Below are 15,214 nucleotides of genomic sequence, written 5' to 3'. Positions count from 1 at the left end.
AGATGTGTATAAGAGACCTGTCTAATATAACACTACTAAATTGCAATTCCGTACGCATAATAATTTACTCGCTAATTAATCTTTCCTATTCATAACATCAATCAAAAACTAAACAATCGTTTGATAAACAAAAATTTAAGATCGCTAATCAAATTTAAGAATCAAATATTAACATATATGCTTTGTGAAAATTATAAATATCTGCAATTAAAACAACGTGTCAGTTATATATTTATAGTGATAATTCTCCCTCTACAGACACCACAGCTGGGAGATTCTGGTGGGGGTTTCTTTCGCATCTTCTGCTACATGTGTAAATATTTGAATCATAGTATGTACAATACGTTGTTTCAATCGTTATTTACTAAGTACTTTGCACCACCATACATGGACATGCACGTGGTGGACCCCATATATAGGCGCATTATGACTATATATGGGAATTCAACAGTTCTTTTGTCAAAGAAACTTTGCTGTGGACAGAGCCTTACAACAACAAAAATTGAAAATAAAACTATGTGCTACACAAAATTTCAAGAATAATGATTTAATTCAAATGAATACTGTTTTGAATTACAGAAAATCAATCCCATTGCAACAAACAGCATCAGGTTTACCTGAGATTAATACTATACTCATTTACACACCCAGGAATGTACACTTACTTTCAATCATTTTCAATTTATTACTTAATTGAAACTTATATGCTAAAATCTAAGTAAACATGATAGAGGGCGCCATAGTGATAACTTACCAAACTATAAGGTATAAAATAACTCTATACTGTACATGATACCAAGAATGGGTAATACTTTTTAGTACATGTCCCTTATAGGATGCAAGTGCAGCTGTATTAAACTAAGTCTCATTATGAGGCTTAACAAGTGGAGTAGTCTTTAGTCAATTCTGACCAGATTTGAGTCCAGGACCCTGGGTTTGAAAAATAAGCACCTTAACCACAAAGCTACGGCTCCTGCGAATAGCTAGTCTAAAAAGTAAATATAATAAGTATTTCAAATACATTTAGAATTTATTTGATAAAATTTAAAGCCAAAATCAAAATTATTGGTCCAGGCCTTAAAAATGATCATTCGCTACATCAAGCACCATACTTCCTGATTTTACTTACCAACAGATAGCACTAGTCAAGCATTGCCAGTTGGAAAAGTTCAAATGTTTTCAAATTTTACTAAAAAAAAGAGATAAAATCCTATATTTACTGCAGCTACAATGTAGAAACAAACTTTAAAAATAACTGTCCGAAATAAGATAAACTCTTGGCCTTGAACTACAGCAAGAAAATAAATAAGGCTTGCAATCCCAAAACCAGCATCAGTAACTAAAAAATGAAAACTGACTTTTTAATACAGTATATTCATATTCTTAATATTTTAAGGTTTAAAATGAGGGGTTGCTTACCGGAATTCATTTACTATTGCCAATGTTATGAGTAAAATTACTACAGCTTCTCTATACTAAAGTATACAATACTTCCACATTCTTATTCTATCACTAGCGACAGTACTCAGGTTTTGAAATGGCAAGTCTCAAATGAAATTGGTTTAAAAATATGTGTGCTTAATCTGACAACCGACGGATAAAAATGGAAGCACTTATAATTATTTAAAATTAAAGCTCGTGTCCACTATCTTTGTGATATCAAGCCATAGCGAGTTCAAACGATGCGGCGTACCTGCCAGTCACACAATGGTAGATCTGACGCTCAATATCACCAAGCAAGGAGCTTGCGCCGATACGGAACAGCTCGGGTCTCAACCAATCGTCACCCAGCTCCTCCTTCATGAGGGACAACCATATGCAGGAATCTTTGGCAGTGCGGATGCCACCAGCAGGTTTGAATCCAACCTTTAGAAAAAAAAGGTTGAGAGGCATGAGGTTTGGTGGACTGCAATTTTTTGTAAATTTCAAAATCCAATACATATGAGGGCGGCATATCGTGGCAAAATGGTTAAGTTGTCGCACAGGCCAGTATTGAGTATAAATGAGCTATAAAATATGGGAGCTCAAAAAATTGCCTAAAAATCCAAATTTGTTTTTCACTATAGATCAACAGTATAATGTCCCTAAGTAATAGTTCTGGAAGTGGTCAACAAATCATTTATTTAACGTTATTTTGATAGTTAATTCTATTAAACAATGAATGCACAATTAACTTTGAAAGGCAATTACTCAAAATCATGTTTATCTTACCTCTGACAGTGCTGTACTTAACTTTCCAATAACTTAAGCTTGAAATGTCTAATTTCAATGAATGACCCCTCATTTTAAAGATGACTTACTCAGATATCTTAAAATACCAATAACTTGAATTTCAATTTTGCTACAACTTAGCCATTTTGCTACAACATGCCTCATAGTTGCGACTGTCATACTTGTTCAATGAACACCAAACAAATAATAAAATTAATAAAATATAATAAATTAATAAAATAAGTTAATATACAGTACAGTGCATATTTTATAACATAACAATTTGGATAATGAAATATTGATTATGTGTCATTAACCTCAATAAATGCCTTTCTTATGACATGCTCTTCAGTGATATTCTCTTTAAAGCAGTGGCTATTTTTACACCAGTCTTAAACTTCTAATTCTGATCAGATGTTACAGTGTTTTTGGATTGTATCACGACAATAACACCCAATCAGAATTTGGAATTCATTTAAGATTGGTATAACAATAGCCACTGCTTATCTTTAATGATTCTGTTCTGTTTTCTATGCATGAGATAACATATCATTTACCTTGAACCCTGTGTGTTTATAATATTCTCTGATAGCTCTGACCATGACCAGGCCAACTGGTAGGATTGCGTTTACACCTTCCTTTCCTGTCGACGTCTTGATAAAATCTGACCCTGTAAAAGAAGGGATAAATGCATTTCAAACACATTTTTAAATTATTTTAATTATGTATTTATTCATTAACTTTTCCAGAAAAATTAAAATATATCTGAGAACAGGAGCACAGTAAGGCCAAGTAGAGTAAAATTGCAAATACATACCTGCCATCATGGCTACCAGACTGGCCTTGTAAACATTCGTCAAAGACCCTAGCTCACCAGTTGCCAGGATGGACTTCATGTGAGCTTCACCACATGCTTCACGGAATGCACATAACTCATCATACACACCTGATGAAAAGCAGACAGAGTTCATTCCCAATGAAAATTATTGCCAGAATCATCATCAAGAGGGCAGCACACATTTCTATATCTATTCACTTGTCACTTCCATTTAATTTTTAAATTACACCAAAAAATGTATATATTTATCATAGTAAAAAAAATATTTAAAAAAATTACCCTGCCAGTTGCCAGCTAATGCATATGCTCTGTTGATTACTATATCAATTTCTGTCGCCCCATCTTCCACTGCCAACCTAATTTCTGCTAAGCGAATCTTAAAGGGTGTCTGTCCAGCTGGAAATCCGGTTGCAACTACAGTAAATAGAACAAAGCAGAAATAAAATACAACATAGTATCTTTCAATTTTTATCAAATGTAAGTCATTCCCCAATACAGAGAGTTTATTCAGACTATACAGCCCTTCGGCTTAAAATATACAATGCAAATTTCTGAATAACATGACAATATATTAAAATAATAATTAAGTCATGGCCACTGGGGTGGGGAGGGTGTGGCAGGTTAAGAATCTTAGCTACAACACTACATCTGAAATTCATTCACATAGTAAGGAAATTAACAGTAATGAAGTACAGTATTGCTATCAATCTTTACCTGAGGCTACTGGGATTTGGGGAGCCCCTGCCTCCTTCAGAGCTCGTACTGCATCACACACCCTCGAAGGATACACACATACTGCGCCAGTTGTGATACCTGAAACAAAACAAAATAGAGATTTAAAAAAATATAAATCTTGCTCCTGATGACACCTTCCAAGAAAAAAAATGTGATGGGTGCTGAGTAGACAACATGCAGATTGTTAAAACTCGCTGAGATTCAGTAAGATGTTGGGCAATGCAGACACATTCCTTCCGCAACCCTTCTATAAAAAACAAAAGATAGAGCTCCCAGGTACATGCCCCAACACCATTGAAAACTTACTGAAAAATCACTGCATATCACTCATACCCCAGCAAGCGCCCATCCCAAAATTTCCCATCATGCTACCACCATCAGCTGTCCTGCCAATATTCCCTGACACGCCTTCAGTTCCACTCCGGCTTATTAGTGCTATGCACTGATACTTTTTTGGGGGTAAAAAAATGTATAGGCAACTTCATCTGTACCTTTATCATGCATTTCTACAGCCTTCAAGAGATCTTCCCTGATTGGTTGTTTAGCTTTGAAGCAAAGTCGCTGGACATTGGTGAATGTGTCATCTCCTGACAAAGTTGTAAGGTCAATGCAGGTCACAGCTCTTAACATCCATGCTATCTACAAGAACAAAAAATAATATAAAAGAATAGCAAAAAATACTATAAATATGAATTTAAAAACTTTAAAACTATTATATTTTGTCAACAGCACTATGTAAATTACAGTATGTTATTGATTAGGAATTGGCTATTGTTACACCAGTTTTAAGCTAATTCCAACTTCAGATTGGGTGTTAATGTATAATGTTTGGACAGGCCAATAACATCTAATCAAAATTAAGATTTAGTTGAAGAGTAGCATAACAACAGCCACTGTTGACACTCAGATATTAAAATCTTTAGACCGTGAAAAGTAAATATTGGATGCAAGACCGCACTACAGGTACAGATTTAAAGTACGGCCTGTGCAAAAAATATATCCTTCACACAAAAATTTGGCCTAGAAATTCGTCTTTACATTTCAGAAAATAAGAGCCGATTTTAACGCAGATATTCTTTAAAATTGTTTGCATGCATTGACCCTAAATTTACCTGGTAGTTTTTCTTGACAGTTCTCCTGGTGCCTAGTTGTGATGCACGTTTGAATACTGCTGGTTTGTTAATGTGAACATTACTCACCCATTCCAGGTCTAAAATAAAACACATAAAAATAACATGATTTTGTCATCTTATTTTATCATTTTTTTATAGTAACAAACAAATTTCTGTACACTTTCTGCAGTATGTACATTAAATATTGATATGCGAGAGATAAAGTTTGTATATTTCATGTCTAGTATTTTCTTTCACAATGATGGTATTATTAGTAACGACAGCCAGCTATCAAGTGTGATTCATCACGTACCCCGGGTATGCAGCTGAGGTCGAATATCTTCTGCAATGTTATAACCCTTCCTAATCCGGGTCTTGATTTGGATCAGGCAGCAAAGGGGCCTCCTAAAAAGGGGCCGCATAAAAGGGCCGAGGCAGAGTGCCTAGGCCTGTGCCCTAGAGCAGAGGAAATCTAGCCTAGTTAGGCCTAGGACCCTAGACTAGTACCTAGACTCTCTAGACTAGGCCCTCCTAGCCTAGCCTACTAGTACTATAGGGCCTAGGCTAGGCCAATCTTACGGTTGTAAATAAGATCTTATTAATGTTTTCCAACCAACTGGTGTAATCTTACATAATATAAAGAACATATGTACTTGTATAAATAATATATAAACTTTAATAATTGTAAAAAAATGTCATTACCAAGCTTAATTCCCGGATTCCTCTCTGCCATGTTGCTGCTTAGCAAAGAGTTATACTATTTGTGCTTAGTGATGCGTGAATGGTACGTGCGAAAAATACCAAGATGAGCCGCGAAATCCATACTTTACTACTCTATCACTATAATTATCGATGAGGGCAGCAAACATAACAATGAGGAATTTTTGAAAACAATGCGCATTTTGCTTATCTCCATGGTTGTTTTATACGTTTTTACTAAGTAGTCGCAAGTTCGATCGTCCAGATCTGCCCTCAAATGTAATTCCACAGGTACCAAATATATGTTGATGTTTTATATTTTTTGGTAATTAGGCCTATATTGGTTTATCAGATTATATAAATTACAAGTGCTAGGCCTAGCTAGGCCAAAGCCTTCCCACGCCCCCAAACAAAGTAAGCGATCTCCTCCTGGAGCTCCCTCCTCGCAAGACAAAACCTATCTTGACGCTAAGATGGGACACTAGGGCCTAGGCTAGGGCAGCCTTCCAATAACCAGAAATTAGGCTCAAAAAATATTTCGAAAATTTAGTATTAAAAAATGTGTTTTCATAAAAAATGAATATTTTTTTTTTTTGCATACAAATTTGTGAAAAAGTATTTAGGGCCTAGCCTAGTCCTAGACCTATTTGATTTGTATCTAGAAAGGTAGGCCTACTATAATGCCTAGTCCATCTGTAAAGTTCTTTAATGATGATACCTCAAAAACTAGCTCAAATTTGCTAGGAAAATAGGTGCGCAGAATCGTAATTACTGCATAAATACAGTGTTTATATACTGTATAATGGTCAGACTCAAAGCCTCATTTTTGGCAAAATCTGCTTGGAAATTGGCCCTTATTTTCCGCCCATATGCGCGGACTGATATTCTAGGTCAAATATTTGTGCGGAGGATGTATTCCCCTCGCAGTCCTTACAGTCTGGTGTCTGGTTTAATCATAGTGAATATATGGAATTGGTACAAAAACATTGATTAAAAAATTGTTATTGTTTTATCTCCTCTTATTTTTTTCCAGATTTCTCAAAATGAAACTTTTTGTATATTAAATAGCAAAAAGACTTAATGAAGAAGATTTACTACAGTAATTCATTAGATGACAGAGATTTTGTTTAAGAATTGAGAATGCAAGTTGGACAGTATCGTGGAGTACTGTACCTACAGTACTTCCTTCTGTTTGTTGATCTCTGTGTGAATGCATTTGCTGATCTTATCCGTGGAGATAAAGTAGCACAACTGGTTCTTTTCATGTAAGTAATGCTGCGTTCATTAGAACTTGTGAAAGCTGATTTCACAACTTGTAACATGCGAGAACACGAGAAGAGTGCATTCATTTGACAAACGCTAAAATGGCATTTTTGTTTTCCTATTCGGGATTTTGACAATCGCCCTCACACAGATGTGCTCCTTGGCCTAGGCCTAGCCTATGTAAAAAAAGCTTGAATTAGGACTCCGTAAAGAGCATTCAGAACGTTATACAGAGCAAATCATGAGGTTGCAAATAATACATACTGTACAAAAAACATTTTTTTTTACCTGAAATAATTTTACTTAAACAAATTGCAATAAATACATCTGCTCGTTTGTGTTACATCCTTCATTTTCCACACTACTTGTGCAAATCGAGGAAGAAAATTCTACTCAAGTTTACAACGTTCACCGACCAGTTGAACGCATTTCACAAGTTGTGAACTGGGAAACACCGACTTCACAAGTTCTAATGAACACAGCATAAATTGCAACCGTTATATCCATAGATCGCAGTGGTACAAGTCACAGAAACAGGATTTTCCCTTAACAAATGATATCCATTCCCTAAGCCTTGTATCATATGGAGACTCGATTTAGTCCGTGTAGAGCATCTTGTGTATATGGTTGTCTTAGTGAAGGGAATGCTAATTCTTTAAAAAAAGTTCACCTTTTGGTATATCATTTTCCCTTGTGCCTTAAGTTGAATAAAATGTTTATGAAAAATAAAACAGAATTGATTGGTTTTAAAATATTTTAATTTTTATATTAACCTTTCCTTAATACTGTACTTAATACAACAAGCTATTTTCAAGATTCAAAATTCAAGAACTTGTATTGGTTTGTATATGAAATACACACATACAATTGTTTTGCTTGGCAGAAAATCAGGACATTAAAACAAAAAACCAAAAATACAATAATATAAAATCATTGTTCAATTCCACAGTGTACAAGATATATGCCTGATCTTTGCAACCATCGTCATTTTTCTGATGTTCTTCAATACATATGTGTTTCAAGCAGGCTTAGTTGGGTTCCTTGTTCGCAAATTTAAATCAACGATTATTATCCTGTTCATTTACTTCATGCTCTGTCTTGGTCTTCACCTTTGGACAGTGGTAAGATACTGCTTTCACATTGTAAAATAGAAGATTTAAGCAATAATAACATTAACAACACAAGTTTCATACAAATAAAATTTGAAGATTAAATTATGTGCAATATACTTTTAATAGGAAATTTGTATTATTGTATATTATAATACAGTATTTGTGAATTTATTGTCTGCAGTTAAAACGTCAATAAATGCATAGATTATGTAAGCAAGAGGCATTTACCTGTTGTTTTATGTAGATGGATTTAAAATGCCACTTTGCTTTAATCTATTCAGGTTTTAAGATGGAAGAAGCCAAACTTGTACATATGGAATGGCAGGCCTGGTTACACAGCACTCTACTCATTGCAACGAATTGGTATGTTAGATGTTAGATTACCCCTGTATCGATCAATATAAACTCAGTGACCTGATGAAATCAGCAGTACAAGGGAGATTGGAGAAAATGAGAGTAGGCGTATGATGTGAGGGGTAATCAGGATAAATGAAAGTAAACAAGCAAGTTAAGGCAGGACAAATTAAATTTGAATTGAAGGCAGGGAAAATAGGACTGAAGATAAATAAAATAAGACCTATTAAGGGTGAAAGTAAGAACAAGGAAAAGAAGGTGAGGTAAAATAAGAGCAGGGCATATGAGAGCAGTGAAAATGAGGCAGGACAAATGGGGAAAAAAAAGAGTGGGGAGTGTAAAAGCAGACAAAATGAAGGCAAGGCATATGAAAGTGTTTATACAGTATAGCAGTTAATATCAATCTTAACATATTAACATTTACTTTGTATCCTAAAATCCTCTCTAATATTATCTTAAAAGCCAAGTCAAAAGTTGGCTCATTCAAACAGAAATATCTACTGCTAAAACAGTCACATTCTATTTTCGTAGGAGCTGTGCTGTATTACTATTTTTACAAGAGGACGGCTTTACGATTAGGTGACCCACGCTTTTACCGGGACTCGGAATGGCTGCGCCAGGAATTCCAGAAGGTTCGGTAACCCCACCGTCCAAAAACATTTTTTTTTTTGTAAATGTTTTGATTATCTGTATGTGTTAAATTTTGAAAGTCTGAAATACCTTCAATCATCAAATGTAGATGCAAATTACTAATGCATAATCTTAATTATTGGACCAAAGTTTAATGTAAACGAAGTTTTACCAAACTAGAAAATAAACCTATTTAATAACTATCCTATTTTCAGAAACTTTATAAAAATCAGTTGTAATATAAAGACTGAATTAAAACCCAATGATAAAATGTTTACGAAAGTACTATGTAGTGAAATTTTAAAATGTCACTGTTTTACAGTTACCGACAGTAAAGTAATAGCTTATGCAACAGGCTATTGACTCGATAATTGGTTGTTTTATGCAAACAGTTGCATATACGCATTATTAACAACAGCAAAAGGTAGTTAAAGATAATGTATAGATTTATACCTCAAATTGAACCATCCACCCATGTAATAACTGTATACCTTGTATTTATGTATCTTGATTATTTGTATATTTATTATTATTATATACAACTGTACATATAAACATATTTTTAATTTTTTTAGCATATGTCCATAATTAATAAGGTATTGTTGTGTATATATTGAAAATTCTTGTATTTGTATTCATCTACTTGGTATTTATGAATGATAGAAATGATGATGATGATTTTAATAATAAGTTACCAATGTATATATTTGGTTTATTATGAAACCAATGTTTTATTATTTCAGTCATCCACAAATTTGTTGTAATGCTGTAAATTTTGTTGTAATGAGATTTTATAAATATGATAAAAATAGTTGTGTAGCTGTGTAAGTCTTAAACAATAAGAATAATGAGACAGCATCCTGGATGTTTACAAGCTTCATGGTCAGTTTACTAATGTGTGAGACTTTTGACAAACTTGCTGCAAAAATTTAGGTTAAAGGAGCTGTTATTGTCTCTTAATTCACGTTTTTTAGTACTGTATGTTCCAGTGACATGTAGGTTTTATTTTCATCATACAATATTAAAGCTTCATTTTATTGAATTGACTTCATAACAGTTTTTAGCACCATTCAGTGCTGGAAAAATTAAAATTTGGCGAGCCTCCATTTGCTGCAATGCAGTGTGTGGTGTAGTTTACATATAGCCACATCCACATGCTGTCAAAATTATGAATTCGGATTATGAATTGAATTTGTGAGAATGCCATGTTAAATTTGCTCTCATTTTGTTGTCCTAGAATTAATAATTTTATGCAATTTTAAATTACACATAGCATTTCATCAAACCTTTGTTAACTTTCTCTCATTGACACACTATTCTACTGTAAAATAATCTTATGACAGGATATTGCTATTTTGCTTCAACATATTGATGTAGTAGTAGAAAATCCATCCATAGTGGTTTAAATGTAGTTGTCAATGAGGCCTAGTCGCCCAAAATAGTTGTTTGTGTCTAATGTATTCTGTATAAGGCTGCTCCCACCAACCTAGGCGTCTGCATTCCATGTCTACACGTCCAAATGCATCCGTTTTGAATTGAAAGTCACGAAATAAACGTCCACTGACTCTTTTATTTGTGCATTTTTCTTCCCAGATTTGTTTTCTTTTTCTAAATATTTCCAACTCCTTCTGCATTCGTTCTTTCCCGAACGCTTCCACACGCGTCCAAAATGTACGATTAAAATGATCAAAAAGGATCACATCTCCTTTATTCCAGCTTCGAATCCTTTGCTCCTCATCTAATGTTAACTCTCGTACCCTCTGCTTATTTCGTACAACTTTTGGCAAATATACAATATCATCGTAGTCCCAACACATTAATTCTTTAAGAAGAATCATCGATTCATCAAAATAATCGGAAATCAACACCAAGTCAATATCTTGATCCAAAGATTTTATCCTCTCCTTAACCTTAATCTCGTTTGATTTATCTCTCGTGCGCGTTAATCCAAAATCATGCATCATCGGGCATTTGTTGGGCCCGTACGTGTAGTTTAAATTTAACGGGTCTTTCTCCGCTCGTCTAATGAACTCCATCAGTGGATTTTCATAATGATCAACTCCATGTTTTCTACTAGATCCATAGTAATCGAATGTCGATTCGAAGTTCTTCACGGGTGATCTAACGATCGAAATAAATGCTGTGTTTTCCGTCATAACTGCTTCCATTTCTGAAAGAAGATAACATTAGGAAAGTTAAAATTGTTTATTCATCAGACATAGTTGTACAATATGATAAATGAAACAGGTGACACAAAATGAGCCCCAAGAATCCATACAGTGCATACAATTAAATTTGAACGATAAAAATACTATTTTAAAAAAATCATACAAAATTACGGGAGAAATACACTTCTTAAGATAACTTTATTGTTCCACAAGGGAAATTCTTCTGCTCGTCATCACATATTATATTATAAAATGTAAAACAAATATAAAAAAGACATACAAAACAGTCACAGATTTTAAGTAATTTTAAAATATACAAATTTGGATAGAGCTATTGTGAAAAAAATGGTGCACAACAGGAAAACATTGATTTACTGTACTTTGGTTCTTCATATCTATTTAATTTGATTTTCCTGCCTGTTGTAGAGAGCGATTTGGCGCAGCAGTTGCAGTTTTGTGGGTCCCGAACCTTGTATTTTGCATCTGTCCTTGGGGAAGGCACTTTACCTATAAGTGGTTGTTTCTCTCCACCCAGGGGTACAAGGGGTATAAATATAGTGGAATCGAACACAAAATACGCTGAATGATAGCTGACTGAGTATGTGTTCCGTATGTGTTTGATCCAATGACCGGTGTTTTAATGTGAGTGTTTTTTTTAGCTTCCATGTATTTTTAGTAGGCCTTTACAATAATAATGTTGTAACAGACTAATCAAACGAAGAAAGTAGATGACGTAAGCAAATAACTAATGTGACGTAATGAAATACTTATTACATTACCTTTCTTATTGAAAACAGCGTGATGACAGAAAATATCATACTCCTGTATACCGGGTATATGCATGACAAATTCGCGTTGGAATCGACGCGTGTAGTCAAAAACATGTCGATAGTAAAACGCGTTTTCGTTTGGCAGTGCGAACGTTAGATTGCGTTTATCGCCGAATCTTAGTAGTATGTTTTGCAAGGTGGAGCTTGCGCATTTGTGGGTCTTCTGGAACACGATGCTCGTCCTGGGCTGGCAAGCTCTTTCGGCTGATTTTTGCTGGTACTTGTCTTCCGGTACCTAGTTGGAAAAGAAAAAATATTTAGCTTCAGTCGATCGTCTTATTGTGTTACTCACATTTTTTCTAATTGGCCGCTGCTGGTTACGCGTTTCAATACAATACAGCCAATCGTAGAGTACATAGCTCCGAATGTTATGTTTAAATAAACACCACAGATGAATGTGGGTTAATTAACTGTTAATAATTTTTGGTCACTGTAAATGTAATAAAGTGAAATACTACTATTTTATCCTGCAACACATGTGTCTTAAATAATACTCATAAAAAATGTCGAAGTGATACAGTATTTCTTTCTTCAAATGAATCACTATGAGGCTATTATTGTATGTTAGATCTGTCGCGAAGAATAAAATTACTTAGGACAGAAAATATGTCGTTTAAGATAACTATTGATAATGCGCATGAAAAAATGAGATAGCGCCATTTATCACGTCTATAGACGCGACTGTAGTCTCTCGGTGAGCTGATCATGTTTCTATTTACTTTTTAAGTGTTTACAAAGTCCGTCCATCCCACCATGATTACCTTAAGTTGGACTGCCTGTAAACTTTGGCAAATGTCAGAGGGCGCCACACCCAGTGAATCAAATTGATTTGCGTATAATCCTACTTATAATAACGTCTACTTTAGCATTTAATCATCAATTATATTTTTAATGACATACATTTTCGTTTATGATCCGAAGAAGTCGATTTATCTCCTCCTCTAGCTTCTGTATCGGCTGGGATCTAATAATAATAATAATACAATAATTATAAGACCAATAAATTTCCAAGGCTAATATTAATTGTTAGATTGTCATAATTATTATATTTTATTGTTATGTATTGTTTTGGGCAGTAGGTCATAAGCTAAACACTAATAAGCCTATCTGGGTTACAAATTACAATTTAATATAATTATAAATCTAATGAAGATTGTGAAGATAGTACAAGACACAAGATGGTAATAATCATGGTTATTAAAAATATTCAAAATTAAAATTAGGTGGTGTTGGTGGTAGTGTTGTTTTAGTAGCAACAGCAGCAGCAGGAGTAGTAGTAGTACTGTAGTAGTAGGCCTAGTAGCAGCAGTAGTAGTGGTAGTAGCAGTAGCCGTAGCAGTAACAATGGTGGTGGTGGTGGTGGTAGTCGTAGTAATAGTAGTAGTAGCAGCAGTATTAGCATTAATAGTATATAATAAGAGACAGATATATATGTCTATAATATGTCCTACGTAATGGGATTTCTTAATTGTCCTTGAAAGGATAAATTTCAGTAAAAACTCGTAACACATAAGTTAAAGTATTAAAAACATGGATCAAGATAATGAATATAAATAAATATGGCATTAGTATTAGTATTAGTTGTATATCATATTATTATCGTTCAATTGTCATTATTTATAAAATTCATTATCATTATTATCATTAATATTTATTATTATTGTCTTCGTCATTTTTATTATTATTATTACCATCATTTGTGTATTCACCGTCATGTGTCGTCGTTAGGCCCTACTACTATCATTAGCCGTCGTCATCGTTACTATTCTTATTACCATTAGGCCTACCTAGCTCCACAATCATGTTTATATCGACTAGTATATAGATGAATTGATATCAGCAGGTATATCACGATAGTGGAGAGCAAGCCACCCCAGACAAGTCTTTGTCTCATCTTCCGTTGCTTATATCCTCTACTATCCTCGAGAATCATAATTCGATTTCTAATACAAATATACAAATTAAAAGAAGAGGAAGTGAATACATAACGTGTCAAGTTGTGCATGATAGCTACACAATGAATAGGTAATTGCTATTAATAGAGTAATGTATTCACAGTGTAAACATGCTTATGATGATATCTGTTTATTTGCTTACATTTTTTCGGCATAACATCCGAACCCCAAACACAGCCATACCTTAAAACCCTCTTTTTATTGATAAATGTTGAATTTCCACGTAATAAATATGTGGGAAATAAGTGACATTTTGTGGTTTACTTTTTGTTTTAGTTTTATAAGTATAATAATTAGGCCTATTATTATTTTTACTACTAAAGGGTACTCTCACTAATAATTATCTTCAACAAATAGAGATAGTAGAGAATAAATTAAATTGGCAATCACTGCAGATATTTATAGCATGAATATAACATCATTTTAGGGGTGATTCATCGCATGTTACGAATCGTCCAGTGGTTATGTTCATGCCATATATTAATTCATATTACAGCAAGACCTGTCTACGTATTATAGACAAAATATACGTAAGAAACCATTTTGACTGTCTCTTATCAGAGAACTTTAACTGTTCCCTGCTCTTATATTCATGTCATGTTCCATAAAGTGGTAATTATGTATCTATATCAGAGATGTCACCAACATCCACCGAAGGGTGAACATTATGTGAAAAATTTACTTAGAAATTAATCTAATTACCTAATATAGGACAACCTTAGATTCTGTCTTAACGTTTATCATGCATGATGCTTGGTCTAGTAATAATGGACACAAACTTACCGTACATTTTTAAGTTCATCGCCTGCGATGGACACGTTATGCAACCATTTTTATCGACGTCATTTGATTAATAAGCCTGCTTGTGAATTCGTTGTTTCGTAAAAAAAACCTCTGTTTCCTTCTGTATGAATCACTGAGTGGAGCAGAGGAAACTGCCTATTAGCGCAACTTTACTTTAAATTATCTTCTGCAGCCTTTCTTGCATATGTACCGTGTAACGTCACGGATCACGGCCAGTGGATTGGTCAATTGTCTATTGGGTGTTGATCGTTAAACAAACAAGTATTGTCTTAACTAATGTGAACGACAGTTCTCGCTGGAATACATTTCAGGTTTTTTATCCACTTATCTACATAGTGCTAAATGGATTAGTATTTCATCTGTGGATAGGCCTAGGCCTACTTGGATTTGTAGCAGAATGTAATCAGTAAGGAAGTTATATTATATATATATATATATATATATATACATATACATATATATATATACATATACATACATATACATATATATAATTATACATA

The 15,214-nt window shown here is 34.0% G+C and overlaps 3 protein-coding genes across 4 annotated transcripts; 1 reads left to right on the top strand and 2 right to left on the bottom strand.

Annotated features, from left to right (window-relative positions):
- Positions 1 to 531: 531 nt before the first annotated feature.
- LOC117105932 (deoxyribose-phosphate aldolase-like) lies at positions 532 to 5,716 on the bottom strand. Its single transcript, XM_033247271.1, has 8 exons — positions 5,599 to 5,716; positions 4,897 to 4,994; positions 4,276 to 4,423; positions 3,764 to 3,862; positions 3,329 to 3,463; positions 3,029 to 3,157; positions 2,769 to 2,881; positions 532 to 1,866 (listed from the first exon to the last, which is right to left on the bottom strand). The coding sequence occupies exons 1-8, from the start codon at positions 5,627 to 5,629 to the stop codon at positions 1,660 to 1,662; spliced, it is 960 nt and encodes a 319-aa protein (XP_033103162.1). The 5' UTR covers positions 5,630 to 5,716; the 3' UTR covers positions 532 to 1,659.
- Positions 5,717 to 5,739: 23 nt separating this feature from the next.
- Positions 5,740 to 10,526, top strand: LOC117106024 (transmembrane protein 138-like). The gene is made up of 5 exons (XM_033247391.1): positions 5,740 to 5,886; positions 6,629 to 6,860; positions 7,808 to 7,979; positions 8,252 to 8,333; positions 8,856 to 10,526. Exons 2-5 carry the CDS (start codon positions 6,736 to 6,738, stop codon positions 8,963 to 8,965), a joined length of 489 nt encoding a protein of 162 aa, XP_033103282.1. The 5' UTR covers positions 5,740 to 5,886; positions 6,629 to 6,735; the 3' UTR covers positions 8,966 to 10,526.
- LOC117105777 (galactosylceramide sulfotransferase-like) lies at positions 9,822 to 14,834 on the bottom strand. 2 transcript variants are annotated; one of them, XM_033247174.1, is made up of 5 exons: positions 14,691 to 14,834; positions 13,740 to 13,895; positions 12,853 to 12,916; positions 11,902 to 12,187; positions 9,822 to 11,124 (listed from the first exon to the last, which is right to left on the bottom strand). In XM_033247174.1, exons 2-5 carry the CDS (start codon positions 13,883 to 13,885, stop codon positions 10,370 to 10,372), a joined length of 1,251 nt encoding a protein of 416 aa, XP_033103065.1. In that variant the 5' UTR covers positions 13,886 to 13,895; positions 14,691 to 14,834; the 3' UTR covers positions 9,822 to 10,369. The 2 variants fall into 2 exon arrangements, with proteins under 2 accessions (XP_033103065.1, XP_033102986.1); XM_033247095.1 differs by having other exon boundaries at positions 14,696 to 14,827.
- Positions 14,835 to 15,214: the final 380 nt, after the last annotated feature.

The sequence above is a fragment of the Anneissia japonica genome, unplaced genomic scaffold (genome assembly GCF_011630105.1).
Source record: "Anneissia japonica isolate Jap-2015-1 unplaced genomic scaffold, ASM1163010v1 scaffold701_len334292_cov200, whole genome shotgun sequence".
Classification (NCBI taxonomy): domain Eukaryota; kingdom Metazoa; phylum Echinodermata; class Crinoidea; order Comatulida; family Comatulidae; genus Anneissia; species Anneissia japonica.
Note: the sequence above shows the minus strand (reverse complement) of the source record. Positions and strands in the feature narration are given on the sequence as shown.

Excerpts from the sequence above, each read along its gene's own strand:
- LOC117106024 (XM_033247391.1), top strand. The coding sequence starts at position 6,736 with ATGCAAGTTGGACAGTATCGTGGAGTACTGTACCTACAGTACTTCCTT. Across the intron at positions 7,980-8,251 it reads GTCTTCACCTTTGGACAGTG|GTTTTAAGATGGAAGAAGCC; the intron begins GTAAGATACTGC and ends TAATCTATTCAG. Across the intron at positions 8,334-8,855 it reads CTACTCATTGCAACGAATTG|GAGCTGTGCTGTATTACTAT; the intron begins GTATGTTAGATG and ends CTATTTTCGTAG.
- LOC117105932 (XM_033247271.1), bottom strand. The coding sequence starts at position 5,629 with ATGGCAGAGAGGAATCCGGGAATTAAGCTTG. Across the intron at positions 3,863-4,275 it reads TGTAGAAATGCATGATAAAG|GTATCACAACTGGCGCAGTA; the intron begins GTACAGATGAAG and ends GTTTTGTTTCAG. Across the intron at positions 3,464-3,763 it reads CCAAATCCCAGTAGCCTCAG|TTGCAACCGGATTTCCAGCT; the intron begins GTAAAGATTGAT and ends TATTTACTGTAG.
- LOC117105777 (XM_033247095.1), bottom strand. Across the intron at positions 12,188-12,852 it reads TTCGGATCATAAACGAAAAT|GTACCGGAAGACAAGTACCA; the intron begins GTATGTCATTAA and ends TTTTCCAACTAG. Across the intron at positions 11,125-11,901 it reads CGCTGTTTTCAATAAGAAAG|AAATGGAAGCAGTTATGACG; the intron begins GTAATGTAATAA and ends ATCTTCTTTCAG.